The 17,657-nt window shown below is 49.1% G+C and overlaps 1 protein-coding gene across 1 annotated transcript in view; it reads right to left on the bottom strand.

Moving 5' to 3' along the window:
* Window positions 1-17,657, bottom strand: part of C10H16orf96 (chromosome 10 C16orf96 homolog) — a 43,268-nt gene that overhangs the window by 16,917 nt on the left and 8,694 nt on the right. Inside the window, exons 2-11 of the mRNA XM_061153888.1 lie at window positions 16,535-16,639; window positions 15,288-15,368; window positions 14,988-15,074; window positions 14,711-14,878; window positions 14,258-14,625; window positions 13,453-14,150; window positions 9,159-9,244; window positions 8,740-8,850; window positions 4,246-4,320; window positions 2,446-2,610 (exon numbers count right to left, since the gene is read on the bottom strand). Of these exons, the coding sequence (XP_061009871.1) occupies window positions 2,446-2,610; window positions 4,246-4,320; window positions 8,740-8,850; window positions 9,159-9,244; window positions 13,453-14,150; window positions 14,258-14,625; window positions 14,711-14,878; window positions 14,988-15,074; window positions 15,288-15,368; window positions 16,535-16,639 (1,944 nt within the window). The remainder of the gene's footprint in view (window positions 1-2,445; window positions 2,611-4,245; window positions 4,321-8,739; window positions 8,851-9,158; window positions 9,245-13,452; window positions 14,151-14,257; window positions 14,626-14,710; window positions 14,879-14,987; window positions 15,075-15,287; window positions 15,369-16,534; window positions 16,640-17,657) is intronic.

Raw genomic sequence — 17,657 nt, 5'->3', positions numbered from 1 at the left:
CAGACATCACAATATATTACCCCTACAAAAAGTTAAACATGGAATTACCATACGACCCAGCAATTCCACTCCTGGTGGTCACTAAATGAACACAGGTGATCATTAAATGATGAATGGATAAATAAATGACCACTCCTGGGTATCTACCCAGAGTCACAGAAAACAGGTCTTCAAACAAAAACTTGCTCATGAATGTTCACAGCAGCATTATTCACAAGAGTCCAAAGGTGGAAATAATCCAAGTGTTTGTCAGCAGATGAACAAACAAAATGTGGCCTATCTGTCTGACCATGTTATTCAGTCATGGAAAAAAATTAACTTCTGATTTATGTGACAACATGTGTGTGTTAGTTACTCAGTCACGTCTAACTCTTTGCGACCCCATCGACTGTAGCCTGCAAGGCTCCTCTGTTCATGGGATTCTCCAGGCAAGAATGGAGTTGGAGTGGGTTGCCATTCCCTTCTCCAGGGGATCTTCCTGATCCTGGGATCAAACCTGGGTCTCTGGCATAGCAGGCAGATTCTTTACCATCTAAGCCATCAGGGAAGCCCATGTTACAACATGGATGAACCTTGAAAACATGATGCTTAGTGCAAGAAACCAGACACTAAAGGTCACATGCTGTGTGATTCATTTATATGAAGTGTCCAAAATTGGCCAATCCAGAGGGTAGATTAGTGGTTGCCAGGGGCTGGGGGAAGCGGGAGTGAGGGGTGATTGCTTCATGGGTCTGGGGTCTCCTTTTGGGGGATGGAAATGCTCCAGAACCAGAGAGAGGTGGTGCTAACACAACACTGTGAATGTAACAAATGCCATTGAATTCATCACCTTAAAATTGATAATGGTTAATTTTATGTCATGTGAATTTCCCCACAATGAAAAATACACAAAGAAAAGGAGAGCAATGAGGACAGGATCATTTAAACCAACAAACAACAAAAAAGCTTTCAAACAGGAAAAAAATTTAGACACATAGAGAGGAGAAAAGACTAGAATCATGAACCCTGAAATACCTGCTATGTAGATTTAATCATTATTAACATATTGCTCCATCTGACTTTTTTTTCTCTCTCTCTTTTTTCAGCTGTGCTGTGCAGCTTGCAGGCTCTTAGTCCCCAGACCAGGGATCGAATCCCTACAGTGGAAGTACAGAGTCCTAACCACTGGACCTCCAAGAAATTGATGCAGTTTGTTTTTTTTTTTAAGTTACAGAAATCACAACATTCTACCCAAATATTTTAGTGATTTTCTTACATGACTGCAATACCATTATCCCATCTAACATAATGAGCACTCATTCCTGAATTCGATCTAATTTCCAGCTAATTTTCAGAGTTGGAGCAACTGAAACAAGGGAAGTCTCCTCGTGTATTGCATTCGGTTGTTGTGACTCCTGAGACTCTTTTAATCTAGAACAGTTTCTGTCCCACTTTTTTTCACTCTGCCATGGAATTATGGGAGAAAAACAGGCCAGTGGTTCTGCAGATAGAGTTACTTCAGCTGTAGTTCTGCATTGATTTGTATGATTTTTATGACAATTGTGTCCCAGATCTGTTTTGCTTAACGTCATATCCTCATTAACCAGAGGTACCCAATAGGTGGAGGATGAGTGAATAAATCCTCACTTTACAGATGAGGAAACAGAGACTTGAACAGGTTCTCTAACTCAGGGCACAATGCTGAGCACGGTGGAGTTGGGGCTCAGACCCCGAGAGCCTGATTCTAAACCCCAGTGCTTTTATCCACACCAGTCACACCAGCTGCAGGGACCACACAGCATGCAAGGGCTTGGCCTGACTGTTCCTGTCTCTCTATTGGACAGTGCAAATGAAGGCTATGACTCCTTATCAACGTTTCCCCAGGGTCTGGCTCAACACAGGTGGCCATTAAATGGATAAATAAATGACCAGCAGGATGCCCCCTCTGCCCGCCATGTCCCTTTGCTTGTCTAGAGAGGAGCACTACGGTGGTCAACGTCCCAGACACTCCCCGACTATCACACTGAACAGGGCTGACCTGTGTAACCAACAGGATATTACAGAAGTAATGGAGTGTGACTTCTGGCTAAGTCAGAGAAGACATTGCAGCTTCTGTTTTGCTCTCTTGGATCACGTGCTCCTGGGGGGGGAACACTTGTTGCCATGTTGTGAGGCTGCTCAAGCAGCCCTAAGGAGGCCACCGTGTGATGAGGAAGTGCCAAGTCTTGCTCACAGCCACGTGAGGGCGCTATCTTGGAAGTGGCTCTTCTAGCCCCAGTCAAGCCTCTGGATGACAAAGGCCCTGGACGACACCCTGTCTGCAGCCTTGTGGGAGGCCCTGAGCCACCCAGCTAAGCTGCTTCCAAATTCTTGACCCTCAGAAACTGTGAACTTTGCTGTCTTAAGGCACTAAATTTCAGGGTAGTTTGTTATGCAGAAGGTGGTGATTAATACAGAGCTCCTCACCTTGGTACGTACGTCTTTGTCCAGCTGCTCCACAGCCTTCTTCCAGTCATCCTCATTGGCAACCACCCTGAAGAGCATGCCCTGAATCAATTCATTCAGCTGCATGGCCACTGTGTCCAGGTCAGCCCGGCTTGCCTTGCCTGCCAGGGAGCTCTTGTCGGCCTTCTGGGGAGAGATGGGACTCAGGGAGGCAGGGCTGTGGGGGTGGGAGCAGAGGGGATCTTGGGGAGGTAAGATCACTTTGGTCAGTTGTTCTAGTTTGGGACCCTGGATACCCAGCCTTGGCTTAAATTCAACCCTGGGGTCCGGCTCAAACACAGCTATTAGATCAAAGCCAGGGTTTTCCTGTGATGGAGAAATTGAGGCATGGTTTTAAGTTCAGAACTGATGCTTTTGAATTGTGGTGTTGGAGAAGACTCTTGAGAGTCCCTTGGACTGCAAGAAGATCCAACCAGTCCATCCTAAAGGAAATCAGTCCCGGGTGTTCATTGGAAGGACTGATGCTGAAGCTGAATCTCCAATACTTTGGCCACCTCATGCGAAGAGTTGACTCATTGGAAAAGACCCTGATGCTGGGAGGGATTGGGGGCAGGAGGAGAAGGGGCTGACAGAGGATGAGATCGTTGGATGACATCACCGACTCGATGGACATGGGTTTGGGTAGACTCCAGGAGTTGGTGATGGACAGGGAGGCCTTGCATGCTGCGATTCACGGGGTTGCAAAGAGTCGGACATGACTGAGCGACTGAACTGAACTGAACAAATTGACACAAACTATAATTCAGAAAGACATATGCCGGCCTGTGTTCATAGCAGCACTATTCACAATAGCCAAGACATAGAAACAACTAAAATGAACAACCAAAATCGACAGATGAATGGATAAAGACATAGTGTGTATGGCATGGAATATGACTTGACCATAAAGAACAAAATAATGTCATTTGCAGCAACATGGATACAGCTAGAGATCATCATACTAAATGAATTAAGCCAGAAAGAGAAGGACATGTACCATATGATATCATTCATATGTGGAATCTAAAACATGACACAAATGAACCTGTCTATGAAACAGAAACAGAATCACAGACACAGGGAAAAGACTGTTGGTTGCTGGGGGGAGGGGGTTGGGAGAAAGATGGAGTTGGAGGTTGGAGTTAACAGATGTAAGCTTTTATATATACGATGGATAAACAACAAGGTTCTACCATATAGCACAGAGAACTATACTCAATGTCCTGTGATAAACCATAATGGGAAAGAATATTTACAAAAGAATGCATATATATGTATATATACTGTGTACATTGGGCTTCCCTGGTGGCTTAGATGCTAAAGAATTTGCCTGCAATGCAGGAGGTCTGGGTTCAGTCCCTGGGTTGGGAGGATCCCTTGCAGAAGGGTATGGCAACCCACTCCAGTGTTCTTGCCTGGCGAATCCCATGGACAGAGGAGCCTGGTGGGCGACAGTCCACGGGGTCACAAAGAGACAGACACGACTGAGTGACTCACACTTTCACTGTGTATATCACTTTGCCGTACAGCAGTAATTAACATTGTAAAACAACTATACTTCAGTTTAAAAAATTGTCACTAATCCTGAGTCACCGACTATAAGAACTGATGGGACAACTTTTGAGAACTTCCCCTGGACTTTCTATATGATAAAGGTGGAAGGAAGGTTGGGAAGTCTGTCTGCCTGGTTTCGTCTTGGCTGGATGATTCCGTTTCCCTCAGTGAGAGAGCCGGGCTCAGGGTGGGGGATGGGGTGGGGGAGAGGAGTCTCTGATCACTCACCTCTTTCAACTCCTGCTCCATCTCATTTCTGTCTGCCTTGTACATTTCTAGGTTTCTTAGTTGAGCATAGACAACCTAAGAACAGAGGCGGAGGGGTGTCAGTCATCCTCGGACGTCCTGAGGACAGCCTCTGCCTTCAGCCTCCACCCTAGGAAGGGACCAGTGGGGCCGGGGGGACAGCAGGCAGGGTGGCACAGTGAAAGGCTTGGGCTCCAGGTTTCCAGATCAGAAGGGAAGGAATGGGAGCCTCGGGACAAGCTGTCCCCTTGGGGGTGGCATTATAGAACTTTGCTACACAGGAAAGGAAGGAAGACCGGAGGAAGGAACTCACAAACCAGTGCTGAAGCTCTGTGTCCCTAGATGTTTGAGGCAAGCGCATCTCCTCTGATCTGTAATGGAGTCTCTACATCAACCTAGCACTTACGTGCGGCACACACTGTGCCCTGTGTCAGGCGAAAACCCTCACTTCCCACCCCCATGACTCCACAAAGAACCAATTCCCTGCATCAGTTCTGCCCTGTCTCCACTGACTGGACCCTCCCCATGACAGGAGCAGCCAGCTTTCCTGCTTGGGAAGAGCCTCGATCTACTGGGCCATGTCTCCAGCAGTGGGGGAGGTCACGCTCCCTCCAAAACTGGAAACAGGCTTCTACTTCTACCTTCATATCTGGTCTCCCTTTCACTCTGAGAAACAGAACCCCCATCTTTCAGCTGGTATCTGGCCACCCAGAATCACAACTGTATTTCGCAGCCTCCTTTATAGCTTGATGTGACCACTGAAGTATAAATGGAAGTGGGTAGGTGTTCTCTTCACTGCTGGCTTAGACGCAGAGTTAAATTGTTGGAGCGCCAGCAGCTGGCTTGGACCATGAGGTGACCTTGTGAACAGAAGTCACACACCAAGGAGCTCTATACCAGCTCTGAGTTTCTTGAACGTAAAAGAGAAATACGGGGTTTCCCTGGTGGTTCAACAGTAAAGAATCCGCCTGCCAAGGCAGGAGGCACAGGCTCCATTCCTGGGTCAGGAAGATCCCCTGGAGAAGGAAATGGCAATCCACTCCAAAATTCTTGTCTGGGAAATGCCATGAACAGAGGAACTTGGTGGGCTACAGTCCATGGGGTCACAAACAGTCAGACATGACTGAGCGACTAAGAACAAAAACAAAAGAGAAATACACTTAGGCCTTGTTTAAGTCAGCTATTTGGGGGTTTTATGTTATTTGAAGACAAACCCAATTCTAATTAATGCAAAGCTCCTTCACATCCACCTTGCCCACAGGTCTCAGGGTCTAGTATAGGCGGTGGAGGTGGGGAAAGGAGCTCCTGCTTCGGCCTCAAGTCAGGCTGCTTCCTCCAACCCCACGTTAGCGGGGAGCTGACCTTTTGGAGTCATCAGGCCCGACACGAACACTTAGAGCCCCACTTGGCTGTTCCCGATTAAAATCTAGAAATTCAGAGGAGCCGGGACCCTCTAACTTCCACTGCCAGAAGGGCCTGGGCGTTGTCTGTCTTCTTGACCGCTGTCTTCTTGACCTGGAAGGGCGCCTGGTATGGAGTGAAGGCTCAGTAACGTGGGCCGAATGACACAGGGGTGATGGGGTGCATGGGGCTAAGGTCCTTCCCAGAATTCACGCCTTCCCAGAACCTGTGAACATGGCCTTATTTGAAAATGGCTCTTCGCAGGTGTAATCAGTTAAGATGTGGTCACACTGGATTAGGGCGGAACACATGGATGAGGAGGCCATGTGAAGACACAAAGACACACACAGAGAAGAAGGTCACGTGACAACGGAGGCAGAGACTAGAGCGATGCGTCTACAAGCCAAGAACACCTGGAGCTGCTAGAAGCTGGGAGAGGCCAGGAAGGATCCCCCTGAAGCCTTCAGACAGCGTGAGGGCCCGCCAGCACCTTGATTCAGGGCTTTCAGCCTCCAAGAATTGGGAAGAGTACATGTCTCTAGCTTTAAGTCACATGGTGTGTGGTTATCTGTTCCAGCAGCCACAGAAATGCCCAGTAAGTGGCAGAATCGGGATTGAAACCCCGGCGTATCTAACCACAATGGCAGGCCGCCTCCCAACCAGCTGGTTACTCTGCCTGAATCTGTTTCCTCCTCGTTCAAATAGCATTAATATCACTCCTGCCCCGAGGAAGCCGAGGGGACTAGAAATGGCATCTTCCTAGAAGAGTTAGCATTCGATACCACGTCAGCTCTCGTGTCAGTCCTCTCCTGCACCGAGCCAGAGCCCTGGATATCGCTGTTTGTTCCAAGAACGGCTCTGGATGTATAACTGATTCACTTGGCTGTACGGCAGAAACTAACACAATATTATAAATCAACTATACTCCAATAGGAATTTTAAAAAAAGAAAATAAAAAGAATGGTTTTGGGGATTTCCCTGTTGGTCCCGTGGTGAAGACTTCACCTTCCAACGCAGGGGAGTGTGGTTTGATCCCTAGTTGGGGAGCTAATGGTCCCACATGCTTTTTGGCCAAAAAAACCCACAACATAAAACAAGTAATACTGCAACAAATTCAATAAAGACTTTTAAAATGGTCCACATCAAAAAAGAAAAAAAAAAAAAAAAGAGGTCCTGGAATGCAGCCTGTAGCTTATAAAAGATACCTGCCCATTTGCAAAGGGCAAATCGTGTTTTCACATTTCCACACTGAGTCAGTAAGAAAGACTTCTGTCCTCATTCATTTTCCTGCTGCGTTCTTTGTGAGAAATACTCCAAAAGAAGCAGTCTGAGGCGATGGAAATGCTTCCATCTGGATGGTGCTGACATGGCTGTACAAAGAGGCAAAAATAAGTTGAGTGTCTATGCTTCAAGCCTGGGCATTTTACTGTGTGTAAATCATGCTTCGATTAAAGACAAACAAATGCTATCATTCCCCCGTGAGAAACACAGAAGGGCCTGGGTGTTGTCTCTCCTCTTGACTGCTGTATCTCGGGGCCCTGGAAGGGCGCCTGGTGTGGAGTGAAGGCTCAGTCACGTGGGCCGAATGATGCAGGGGTGATGGGGGCTTCTCGTGCCACCTGCTATGTACAGAAGGTTTTCTTCCAGCTTTCCAGGTAGAAGGCAGTGTCGGCGGTGTTTCTTCACTAGCCCCCTGCTGTAACAGAACGGGGCGGGTGTCTGCCTCCCTCCTCCCTCTGCTGGAAGGGCTCCATGGGGCTGCTGATGATTCGCAGCCCGTGTTCGTTTAAGAACTATTTGATGAAGTGTGCTGTATACAAAGCCCCGCTCCAGATCCTTCCGGGGTCCACTTTTAGAAGCAATTAGCTCTTGCTGGCATGAGGGGCAGGAAGGAAGTCCAGACAAAGGCTGACTTGGTCCATTCAGTCTGTTGGGCCAAACTCCTCTTGAGCTTCTCTCAACGAGGGACCACTGATGGCTTTCTGGAGGCAGATCCTGTGCCCCCCTCCTCCTCCCCCAAGCTGAGTGGGACGTGGTGCTGGACCCACATCAGACGTGCCGGATGACTTGGCCCTGGTCTCCGACCAGGAAGGGCTCCAATAGGTCCCTAGGACATGGCATCCCAGCCTCTCTGAAAAGCGGTGGCTAAATAAGAGCCGGGGTTGGCAGGAGATGGCGCACTTCCTGATCCTGGTACTTGCAAGAGTCTCAGCCCAAGACTGTGTATCCTATGCCCACACACAGCCCGGGCGCTCCCTTCCCGCTCGGGCTGGGCATCGGCTCGCCTTTGATAAGCTTTCCTCCTGTCCAACTTGCCCTGTGCACACTGGCCTGGCCACTCGATGTGATGACCTTGGGAGGGGAGCTCTGCCCTCCCCTCTTGCTCCCCACATCCTAGTGCGTCCCACCAACAGCCCCTGACTTGGAATCCAAAGCCTCCACGGGAACCACTTCAGGTGGCTCTGCTTGGGATTTTGTCTCATTACACCCCGGGGGAAAAGGTCACCTCCTCCCCACTGGGAAAGACTGTGATCTTTTCTCTGAGGATCTGGGATGCCTCCGGGACAAGACTCAGACCGGAATGGTCCCGAGGACCATCAGGCTGGGGTGGTCACGGCAGCCCAGCCAGCCCACAGGAGGAAAAGTCTGGCGAGTGACCCCTGGGAGGTGCTTTTCAGGGTCCTCACATTTCTCATGTCAGATGCCGCTGTTCCATCCAGTCCCTGTGGCATGAGAGCTCAGACGAAAAGCCAGTTTAGGGAAAGGTTACAGACATGCACAGCTGGTGCCAGAAGTCCTCTTATTCATTCACTGATTCGTTCAACACATTGAGCCTTCACTCGGCGCCAGGTGGGGGACCCCGGTGGTGAACGAGACAGACCTTGTCCAGGTGTATGTGTGGGGGTGGGGTGGCAGGTTGGTTTGCTTTTTGTGGCTGTCTACTTCACACACAGGGAAATGCCAGCAGAGCGTCCCTGGTTCCCCTGCCTTCGGGGTATCTGTGAAACCTCTGGGAAGAGTCTCAACGTCCCGATGAGGAATCCTCCCCACTCTGGGCCTCCCAGACCTCCAGACCTTTAACTCATCTAGGCGAATCTGGAGCCTGTTCACTGCCCTGTCCAGCACGACGTGATGGTCCTTTATCATCTCGATCTGGTGGCCCCAAACTCTCTCAAGTTCCTCCTCCTACACAGGAGGAGACACAGACATCTGAGGCCTCTTCTCTTGAGGTCGCCACAGCCGGGAAGGGACTTGAAGAGGGTACTAGCCCGGGGTACCTGCCAGCCCACAGCCTCCTAAACCCTTGTCGGGGGAACCGTACAGCCGTCCACCCCAGCCCCGCCCCAGCCAGAGCAGATCGGCCTCCTTTTGGCTACAGGACAGATGGTGCTTCTTCATCTGGAAGGGCAGGATCTGCCCTGGCTCTGGCCATAGACTCTGCTGTCTCCTCAAGCCATCATCTTCTCAATGCTTTTTCTGCCCAGGACACTGACCTTCATCCTGGATTTCTGGAGGTTGCCAATCTTTTCTTGCAAGATGTCCACTGTGGACCCAAGCTTGGAAGAGGCTCCCATGTTAGCTGAAAGCAAAGGAGTGGGTGGCTGTCGGGGACAGGGATGGGGAAAGATGCTTCTAGAGCTCTATCTGCTTCTGCTATGAAGTATCTAAGATGATGTCTTCCAATAGAAGGAAGCTGTGAGCTTGGGGGCCTTTGAGGTCATCTAAAATTTTCTGGTGACATCTTTTAAAAGAAAAATCTAAAAATAAGCAGATGAAATTAATTTAAAAAAATCTTTTTAACCCACTCTAATCCAAAATTGTACAGGAGGCAGTGATCAAGACCATCCCCAAGAAAAACAAATGCAAAAAGGCAAAATGATTGTCTGAGGAGACCTTACAAATAGCTGTGAAAAGAAGAGAAGTGAAAGGCAAAGGAGAAAAGGAAAGATACACCCATTTAAATGCAGAGTTCCAAAGAATAGCAAGGAGAGATAAGAAAGCCTTCCTCAATGATCAATGCAAAGAAATAGAGGAAAACAACAGAATGGGAAAGACCAGAGATCTCTAAATTAGAGAAAATTAGAAATACCAAGAAAATTAGAGACACCAAGGGAACATTTCATGCAAAGATGGACACAATAAAGGACAGAAATGGTATGGACCTAAAAGAAGCAGAAGATATTGAGAAGAGGTGGCAGGAATACACAGAAGAACTATACAAAAAAGATCTTCATGACCCAGATAATCACGATGGTGTGATCACTCACCTAGAGCCAGGCATCCTGGAATGCGAAGTCAAGTGGGCCTTAGGAGCATCACTACAAACAAAGCTAGTGGAGGTGATGGAATTCCAGTTGAGCCATTTCAAATCCTGAAAGATAATGCTTTGAAAGTGCTGTGTTCAATATGCCGGCAAATGTGGAAAACTCAGCAGTGGCCACAGGACTGGAAAAGGTCAGTTTTCATTCCAATCCCAAAGAAAGGAAATGCCAAAGAATGCTCAAACTACTGCACAATTGCACTCATCTTACACGCTAACAAAGTAATGCTCAAAATTCTCCAAGCCAGGCTTCAACAGTATGTGAACCGCAAACTTCCAGATGTTCAAGCTAGATTTAGAAAAGGCAGAGGAACCAGAGATCAAACTGCCAACATCCGTTGGATCATTGAAAAATCAAGAGAGTTCCAGAAAAAACATCTACTTCTGCTTTATTGACTATGCCAAAGCCTTTGACTGTGTGGATCACAACAAACTGTGGGAAATTCTTAGAGATGGGAATACCAGACCACCTGACCTGCCTCCTGAGAAATCTGTATGCAGGTCAAGGAGCAACAGTTAGAACCAGACATGGAACAACAAACTGGTTCCAAATTGGGAAAGGAGTATATCAAGGCTGTATATTGTCACCCTGCTTATTTAACTTATATGCAGAGTACATCATGAGAAATGCTGGGCTGGATGAAGCACAAGCTGGAATCAAGATTGCTGGGAGAAATATCAATAACCTCAGATATGCAGATGACACCACACTTATGACGGAGGGTGAAGAGGAACTAAAGAGCCTCTTGATGAAAATGAAAGAGGAGAGTGAAAAAGTTGGCTTAAAACTCAACATTCAGAAAACTAAGATCATGGCATCCAGTCCCATCACTTCATGGCAAATAGATGGGGAAACAGTGATAGACTTAATTTTTTTGGGCTCCGAAATCACTGTCAATGGTGACTGCAGCCATGAAATTAAAAGATACTTGCTCCTTGGAAGAAAAGTTATGACATATCTAGACAGCATATTAAAAAGCAGAGACATTACTTTGCCAACAAAGGTCTGTCTAGTCAAAGCTTTGGTTTTTCCAGTAGTCATGTATGGATGTGAGAGTTGGACTATAAAGAAAGCTAAGTGCTGAAGAATTGATGCTTTTGAACTGTGGTGTTGGAGAAGACTCTAGAGAGTCCCTTGGACTGCAAGGAGATCCAACCAGTCCATCCTAAAGGAAATCAGTCCTGAATATTCATTGGAAGGATTGATGCTGAAGCTGAAGCTCCAATACTCTGGCCACCTGATTCGAAGAACTGACTCATCTGAAAAGACCCTGATGCTGGGAAAGATTGAAGGTAGGAGGAGAAGGGGAAGATAGAGGATGAGATGGTTGGATGGTATCATTGACTCGATGGACATGAGTTTGAGTAAACTCTGGGAGTTTATAATGGACAGGGAAGCCTAGTGTGCTGCAGTCCGTGGGGTAGCAAAGAGTCGGACACGACTGAGCAACTGAACTGAACTAAATCCAAAATAGTATCATTTTGGGAATTCCCTGGCAGTCCAGTGGTTAGGATTCCATGCATTCATTGCTGAGGGCATGGGTTCAATCCCTGGATGGGGAATGAAGGTCCCAGGAGCCACAGGGCCAAAAAAAAAAAAAAAAAAAAAGCATCATTTTAACATGTGATCAACAAAATGATTAACAATAATTTCACATTCCTGTTTTCATAGTAAGCCCTCAATATCCAATATGCACTTTTAGATTTTTTTTTAATGTGGATCATTTTTAAAGCCTTCATTGAATTTCATACAATGTTGCTTCTGTATTATGTTTTTGTTTTTTTGGCCACGAAGTATGTGGGATCTTAGCTTCCTGACCAGGGATCAAACCCGTGCCCCCTGCATTGGAAGGCCAAGTCTTAACCACTGGACCACAGGGAAGTCCCTGGTGTGCACTTTGTATTTGGACCACATGAGAACTTGAACTTGCCCCATTTCAGATATTTGACAGTCTTGTGGTATCCTACTAGACAGCTCAGGCCTAGGGAAACCTCTCTGGGATTTATTGCCCTTCCAGAAATGGTACTGAGAAAAACTATGGAGTGTTTACTTGTGGGAGTTCATGAAATGTATTATCCCACAACAAGATGCAAAGACAGGTTTAACAAAAGAGTGGGGTGACAAAAAGTACCCTATATCCAGTTTCAGAGGAGAGGCCAAAACGTGATGTCCAGGGCACAGCTAGGAGGGTATGAGAAACTGCAGCCAAGACATATTTACAAGCTACCTTTAGTTTTCTTAACAAAAGTGGCAGCTGGTCAGAAGTAGAGTTTGGGCTACTATGACTTTATATTTTATATTTAAATTCATGACTATCATAACCTGAGGTGTGCCCCAGGATTCAGAAATTGACATGGATCTTTTTGGCTGCTCAAAGTTCTACTTTTTCAAGATCCGTGGGACCGCACCTGCCCATCAAGGGTGGTGCCACATATGGATTCAACTTGGGCTAATTCAACTATTACACTTGGCAAAGAGCACAAAAGCAAGATAATGATTCAAAGAGGCGAGGACAGTGGATCTCAAAGTGGGTTCCCTGGGTCACCAGCAGCATAAGCAGCATCCCCTGGAATGGGTTATAAAGAGAAAGTCCGGGGTCCTACCCAGATCAACAAGCCAGATCTGGGGCTGGGCCCGGCAGTCTGTGACTTACCAAGACCCCCAGGGATACTGAGGCAAGCTTACAGTTCAGAACTTCTAGGGTAGACCACTCCCCACCCTCCATTTCCCACAGTGAACATATGCTCAAAGTGGGCATGAACTGGGAGTATAAGTCTATTGGTCTTGTGTGCTCAGTCCTGTCCAACTCTTCGCAGCCCCACGGCCTGTAGCCCACCAGGCTTTTCTGTCCAGGGGATTCTCCAGGTAAGAATACTGGAGTGGGTTGCCATTTCCTATTCCAAATGATCTTTCTGACCCAGGGATGGAACCTGTGTCTCTTGCGCCTCCTGTATTGGCAAGCAGGTTCTTTACCACCAGTACCATCTAGGAAGCCCCCTATTGGTCCTACTGCCCCCTAGAACATGACTGTGGCCTTTAAGGAAATATATGTCTGCTCAGCTATTTTTCCTAATCCCAAGTTGACCACATCATCTGGGGTCTGTTCAGTGCTACTAGAAACTCTGGTTGATCTGAACTTATCAAAACACTGTACAGCAGTACTGTTTTATGGACAATTGAAAGGGAATTTCCAAGAGTAATTCTGACTTGTGCTTTTCCCCCTTAAGCACCAACTTTAGACTGTAACCAGCCCTCTCCCTTAAGATAAGACCTCACTGTACATTCATTGTAAGAAAATAGACTAGTAAGAGGTTAATGCTTAAGCCAAAGGAATGAATGGCTAATGGTGGTATTAGCCAAATGGTTACATTTTGTTGGGGTAGCTAAATGGAGAGGAGGTGCTTCTCAAAGGCCACAGGGAGGGCCTGAGCCCTCGTTACCCTTCCGGGAGTCAGGCCGGGCTTACCTAGATAAGTCATACGCTGCTGCAGGTTAGATGACAGCTGGGCAAACTCTTCTTTCAGGGTGTCGTGTCTAACGGGCATCTGGGCTATGTGGCTCATGGAATACCTGACAGCCTTCTTCTTGTCTTCGGGGGTCGTGGCATGTTTGGCAGCCAGCATGGCCTGGGACAGGGCCGTGTTGGGAGGGACGAAGACAGAAGAGAATGAAGGAGAGAGCAAGTCCTCATACTCCACCTCCAGCAAGTCTTCCATCTCGTCCCCGGGGAAGGCCCCATGCGAGGGCCCCGCATCCAGAAACTCTGCAAGGACCCCTAAGGGCCCGGCTGAGGCTGTGGCGGTTGCTACAGTGGCCAGTTTGGTGGCGGGGGCGTCCTTGGTCAGCTTGGCCGCGGCCTTGGCTGCCCGGGCCGCCGATGCGGCCACATCAGAGGTGTAGGAGGCAGCGGCCGCGGCTGTGAGGGCAGCGCTGGGTTTCATCTGCTGAACGGCAGACCGGAATCCCTTAGGGAGGCCTCCTGGGGGGACCTCAGCTCTCAGGGCTCTGTCCCGAGGGCCTCCCCTTTCCATGGAGGAGTATTCCTCCTTTTCTGAGAGAGCTGAGAGCTTGGACATGTCTCCCTGGCGGTACATGGACCGCTGCAAACGAGGCCAACCTGAGCCCAGCTCCATGGCTGGGGGTGGAGCCCTGAGGCCCCGGAACCTGGCAGGCGGGAAGCCCATTGGGCCTAGGCCAGGCTGGAAGCCCCAGAAAGGCCAAGGGCTGGTCCCGGGAAAGCCTCTGGGAGGAGGCCAGCCTTGCGGTGGTACAGTCCAGGATCCTGATGGTGTGGGTTGAAGGCCCGGGGCAGGTTCCAGTTCAGGGGCTGGCCCGGGTCCGAACGCAGGCCCAAGTTCGGATGAAGGCCCACGTCCAGGTGCAGGCCCGGGTCCAAACGCAGGCCCAGGCCCAGGAGCAGGCCCGGGTCCGAACTCAGGCCCAGGTTCGGGTGAAGGCCCAGCTTCGGATGAAAGCCCAGGCCCAGGAGCACGCCCGGGTCCGAACGCAGGCCCAGCTTCGGATGAAGGCCCAGGTCCAGGTGCAGGCCTGGGTCCGAACGCAGGCCCAGGCCCAGGTCCAGGCGCAGGCCTGGGTCCCAGCGCAGACCCAGGCCCAGGCCCAGGCCCAGGCCCAGGCTCTAGCACTTGGGGCTGGTCTGGCCCCTCGGCCCCAAGGAGCAGAGCTGCTTGGGCAGACTCCTCCTCCAGCCTCTGCCCTGGCACCTGGTACTGCCAGATGGTCTCCAGGAACCTGGGGTGCTGGATGGCCTCTGAAAAGTGCCTGAGACCCCCTCCTCCATGGTCCGAGGCTGTTTGAGCAACGGTGGTCTCTGAGGCGAGCTCCGAGATCCGCCACAGGTCGGAGTCTCCCAGCAGTTGTGGAGCAGCTCCCTGTGGGATGTGGGGCTGGGCTGGTGGGGCTGCTCCGGACCAGCTCATGGTCACCCTGTCACCTGTCCCTCTCCGACCCCGGTCCCCCTCCACCACGTCCTTCACTTACCGGGATGAACATGGCCTCGTGGAGACTGCTCCAGAGCACCAGGTCCTCAGGTTTGGGGATGGCGGTCACCTTGCTCTGGAGAGAAGTCTGCGGGTGGGATGGGGAAGGAGGTGGGGAACAAGGGTTGTGAACCCAGAGGGTGCGGTGCTCTCAGTGGCTTCCTCCTCCACAGCTGCCCTCCACACTTGCAAATAGAGGGGCCTTTCCAGACTGTTCTCCTCCTCCCCACTCCCCACCGCCGTGCATCCCTGGGCCTGGAGGGCGTGGATCTGGGGTGGGAGGATGGGGCCGGGCCCTCACCACTTCCCGCTGCAGCACACTCATCTTCCGGTTCTGCCCTCTCAAATCTTCTGAGAAGGCGTCTATTCTTTGCGGACTGATCTGTCAAATGAGCCAAGCCTGTGAGCCAGAGCGTACAGGGTCTGGTCCCGGCCAAGTTTCTCCCCCAGTGCAAATGCAAGACCTTAGACTGAGAAACCGAGAGGGAAGAACAGTTTCCAAAACAAGTGTTCCCCATGGAGTGGGAAAAGGTTCCTTGGGCAAATAAGTCTGGGAAATGCTAGGCTTAAAAATCATGTAAGGGGTTTCTGTACTGTAGGACATTGTGGAGCCTTCAGTGGACCAAAGTACATTAAGAATCTCCAAGGAAAAAAAAAAATCTCCAAGAAGCAGGCTGAGAAGGCATTGTTGCCAAACAGATTTGACCAAGGATCCTATTTAGCGTTTCATAATACAGTTTCCTGACGGTCCCCTTGCTGCTACAGAGGGGAGCTACCCAGCCCAAGAATGAAGTTCTCAGAGTTGCCATGATGACCAAATGTGTACACTGACCTGTACATTAGGGATGATAAGGTAAATAATGTTATCTGGGGGCAAGTTGTAAAACCTCAGCCAAAAAACTAGCTAGAGGGTGTGGAGGCCTAGCTTTTGAGCCCAGATCTGACTCACCAGCTGTGACCTTTCATTTCAGGGATTCTATATCCTTTCACATCATGGCAATGTCTGGGGTGATATCCTTATGGCTACAGAAGGAGCTAGAATATATGCCTATGCTAGGTTTACTCTACTTTTCAGTGTGAACAAAGATTTCCAGACAAAGAATAAGTATTCTCTTTCTGCTAAGTTGATGGACTTTAAGTCTGGAGCTGCCAGAACTTGAGGAGTACCTGCCTGAGAACGAAGCCAACCCAGAGGGAAGTACCACTGAAGGAGAAACCTTGCCGTGGTATGAGAACCTTGATCGGGCTGTACCTGACAGCATTCCTGACATTTTTAGTAAATGAGACAATAAATTATTTTGCCTAAGGCAGAATGAACTAGGTTTTTGTCACTCAGAAATGTCTTTTCACAGTAGGGGGAGGATCGTGGTGGAAACTGCAGAGAGTTCAGTGGGATGGGCCAAGTGGCTGGACCATGTCAGTCCCCTTCTCTTGCCCCCGTAGCTATATTCTTTGACTAAGAATAGGCTTCTTGGGTTTATCTGGTCATCCCAACCACCAGAGGTCCAAGCAGCACGACCACTGTGAGGGATGCTGGGGAGGGTCTACCTTCTCAAACACGTCTTTCAGCATGGCCACCTCATTCCTGAGGGTTTCAACGGAGACCTTCAGTGCATAAATGTCCGTGAGCAAATCCTGCAGGGTTCTTATGGACTGAAGACGGGAAGAGGAAAGGAAAATGTGAAGTTGAGTGTAGTTAGCGGAAAAGACAAGTTAAATGTGGAAGCTCTCTGGTGGTGGTGGTCATGGTTCTAGAAGTCTTCTTGGCTCTTCCAAGGCCTAGGCTGAAACATATTCAGAGGTCATAAAATGACACTGAAGTCAATCGTGCTCTGAGCTCTCAGGGGCCCTAAGTGGGAAGGGGGCAACCCTGGGTTTGAATGTGTTCAGTAAGCAGGAGTCATTCATCATGAAGCATCTCATGCCCTTTAATGAGAACCATTGGAGGATCAACAAGGCAGTTACTGGATTTACATTTTTAAAGGGTCCTTATGGCTGCATGTGTAGATTGACCCTGGGAGGGTAAAGGGAAAAGCCAGAGGAGGAGGGAGGAAACTTCAAAGCAAGAGCTGATGGGTGCAGTACTAATCTTATAGTTCAGCTCCACCAATGACTGGGGCTGTTACTGCATTTTCCTAGATTTTGAAGTCCTCAATCATTAAACGGAGAAGGCAATGGCAACCCACTCCAGTACTCTTGCCTGGAAAATCCCATGGATGGAGGAGCCTGATAGGCTGCAGTCCATGGGGTTGCTAAGAGTCGGACACGACTGAGGCGACCTCACTTTCACTTTTCAGTTTCATGTACTGGAGAAGGAAATGGCAACCCACTCCAGTGTTCTTGCCTGGAGAATCCCAGGGACGGGGGAGCCTGGTGGGCTGCCGTCTATGGGGTCGCACAGAGTCTGACATGACTGCAGTGACTTAGCAGCAGCAGCAGCAGCAATCATTAAATGGGTATGAAAAAATGTGATAATGTATATAGAGGGTATAGTGCATAGTCAGGCATTCAGATAACAAAAATAACAAACAGTGAAATGGCAGAAGTCCTTCTTATCTGTGGTGATAGTGGTGGTGGTCTAGTTGTTAAGTCATGTCTGATTCTTGCGACCCCATGGACTATAACCTGTCAGGCTCCTCTGTCCATGGGTAATTACATTAAATGTAAATGT

The sequence above is a fragment of the Dama dama genome, chromosome 10 (genome assembly GCF_033118175.1).
Source record: "Dama dama isolate Ldn47 chromosome 10, ASM3311817v1, whole genome shotgun sequence".
In the NCBI taxonomy this organism is placed as follows: Eukaryota; Metazoa; Chordata; class Mammalia; order Artiodactyla; family Cervidae; genus Dama; species Dama dama.
Note: the sequence above shows the minus strand (reverse complement) of the source record. Positions and strands in the feature narration are given on the sequence as shown.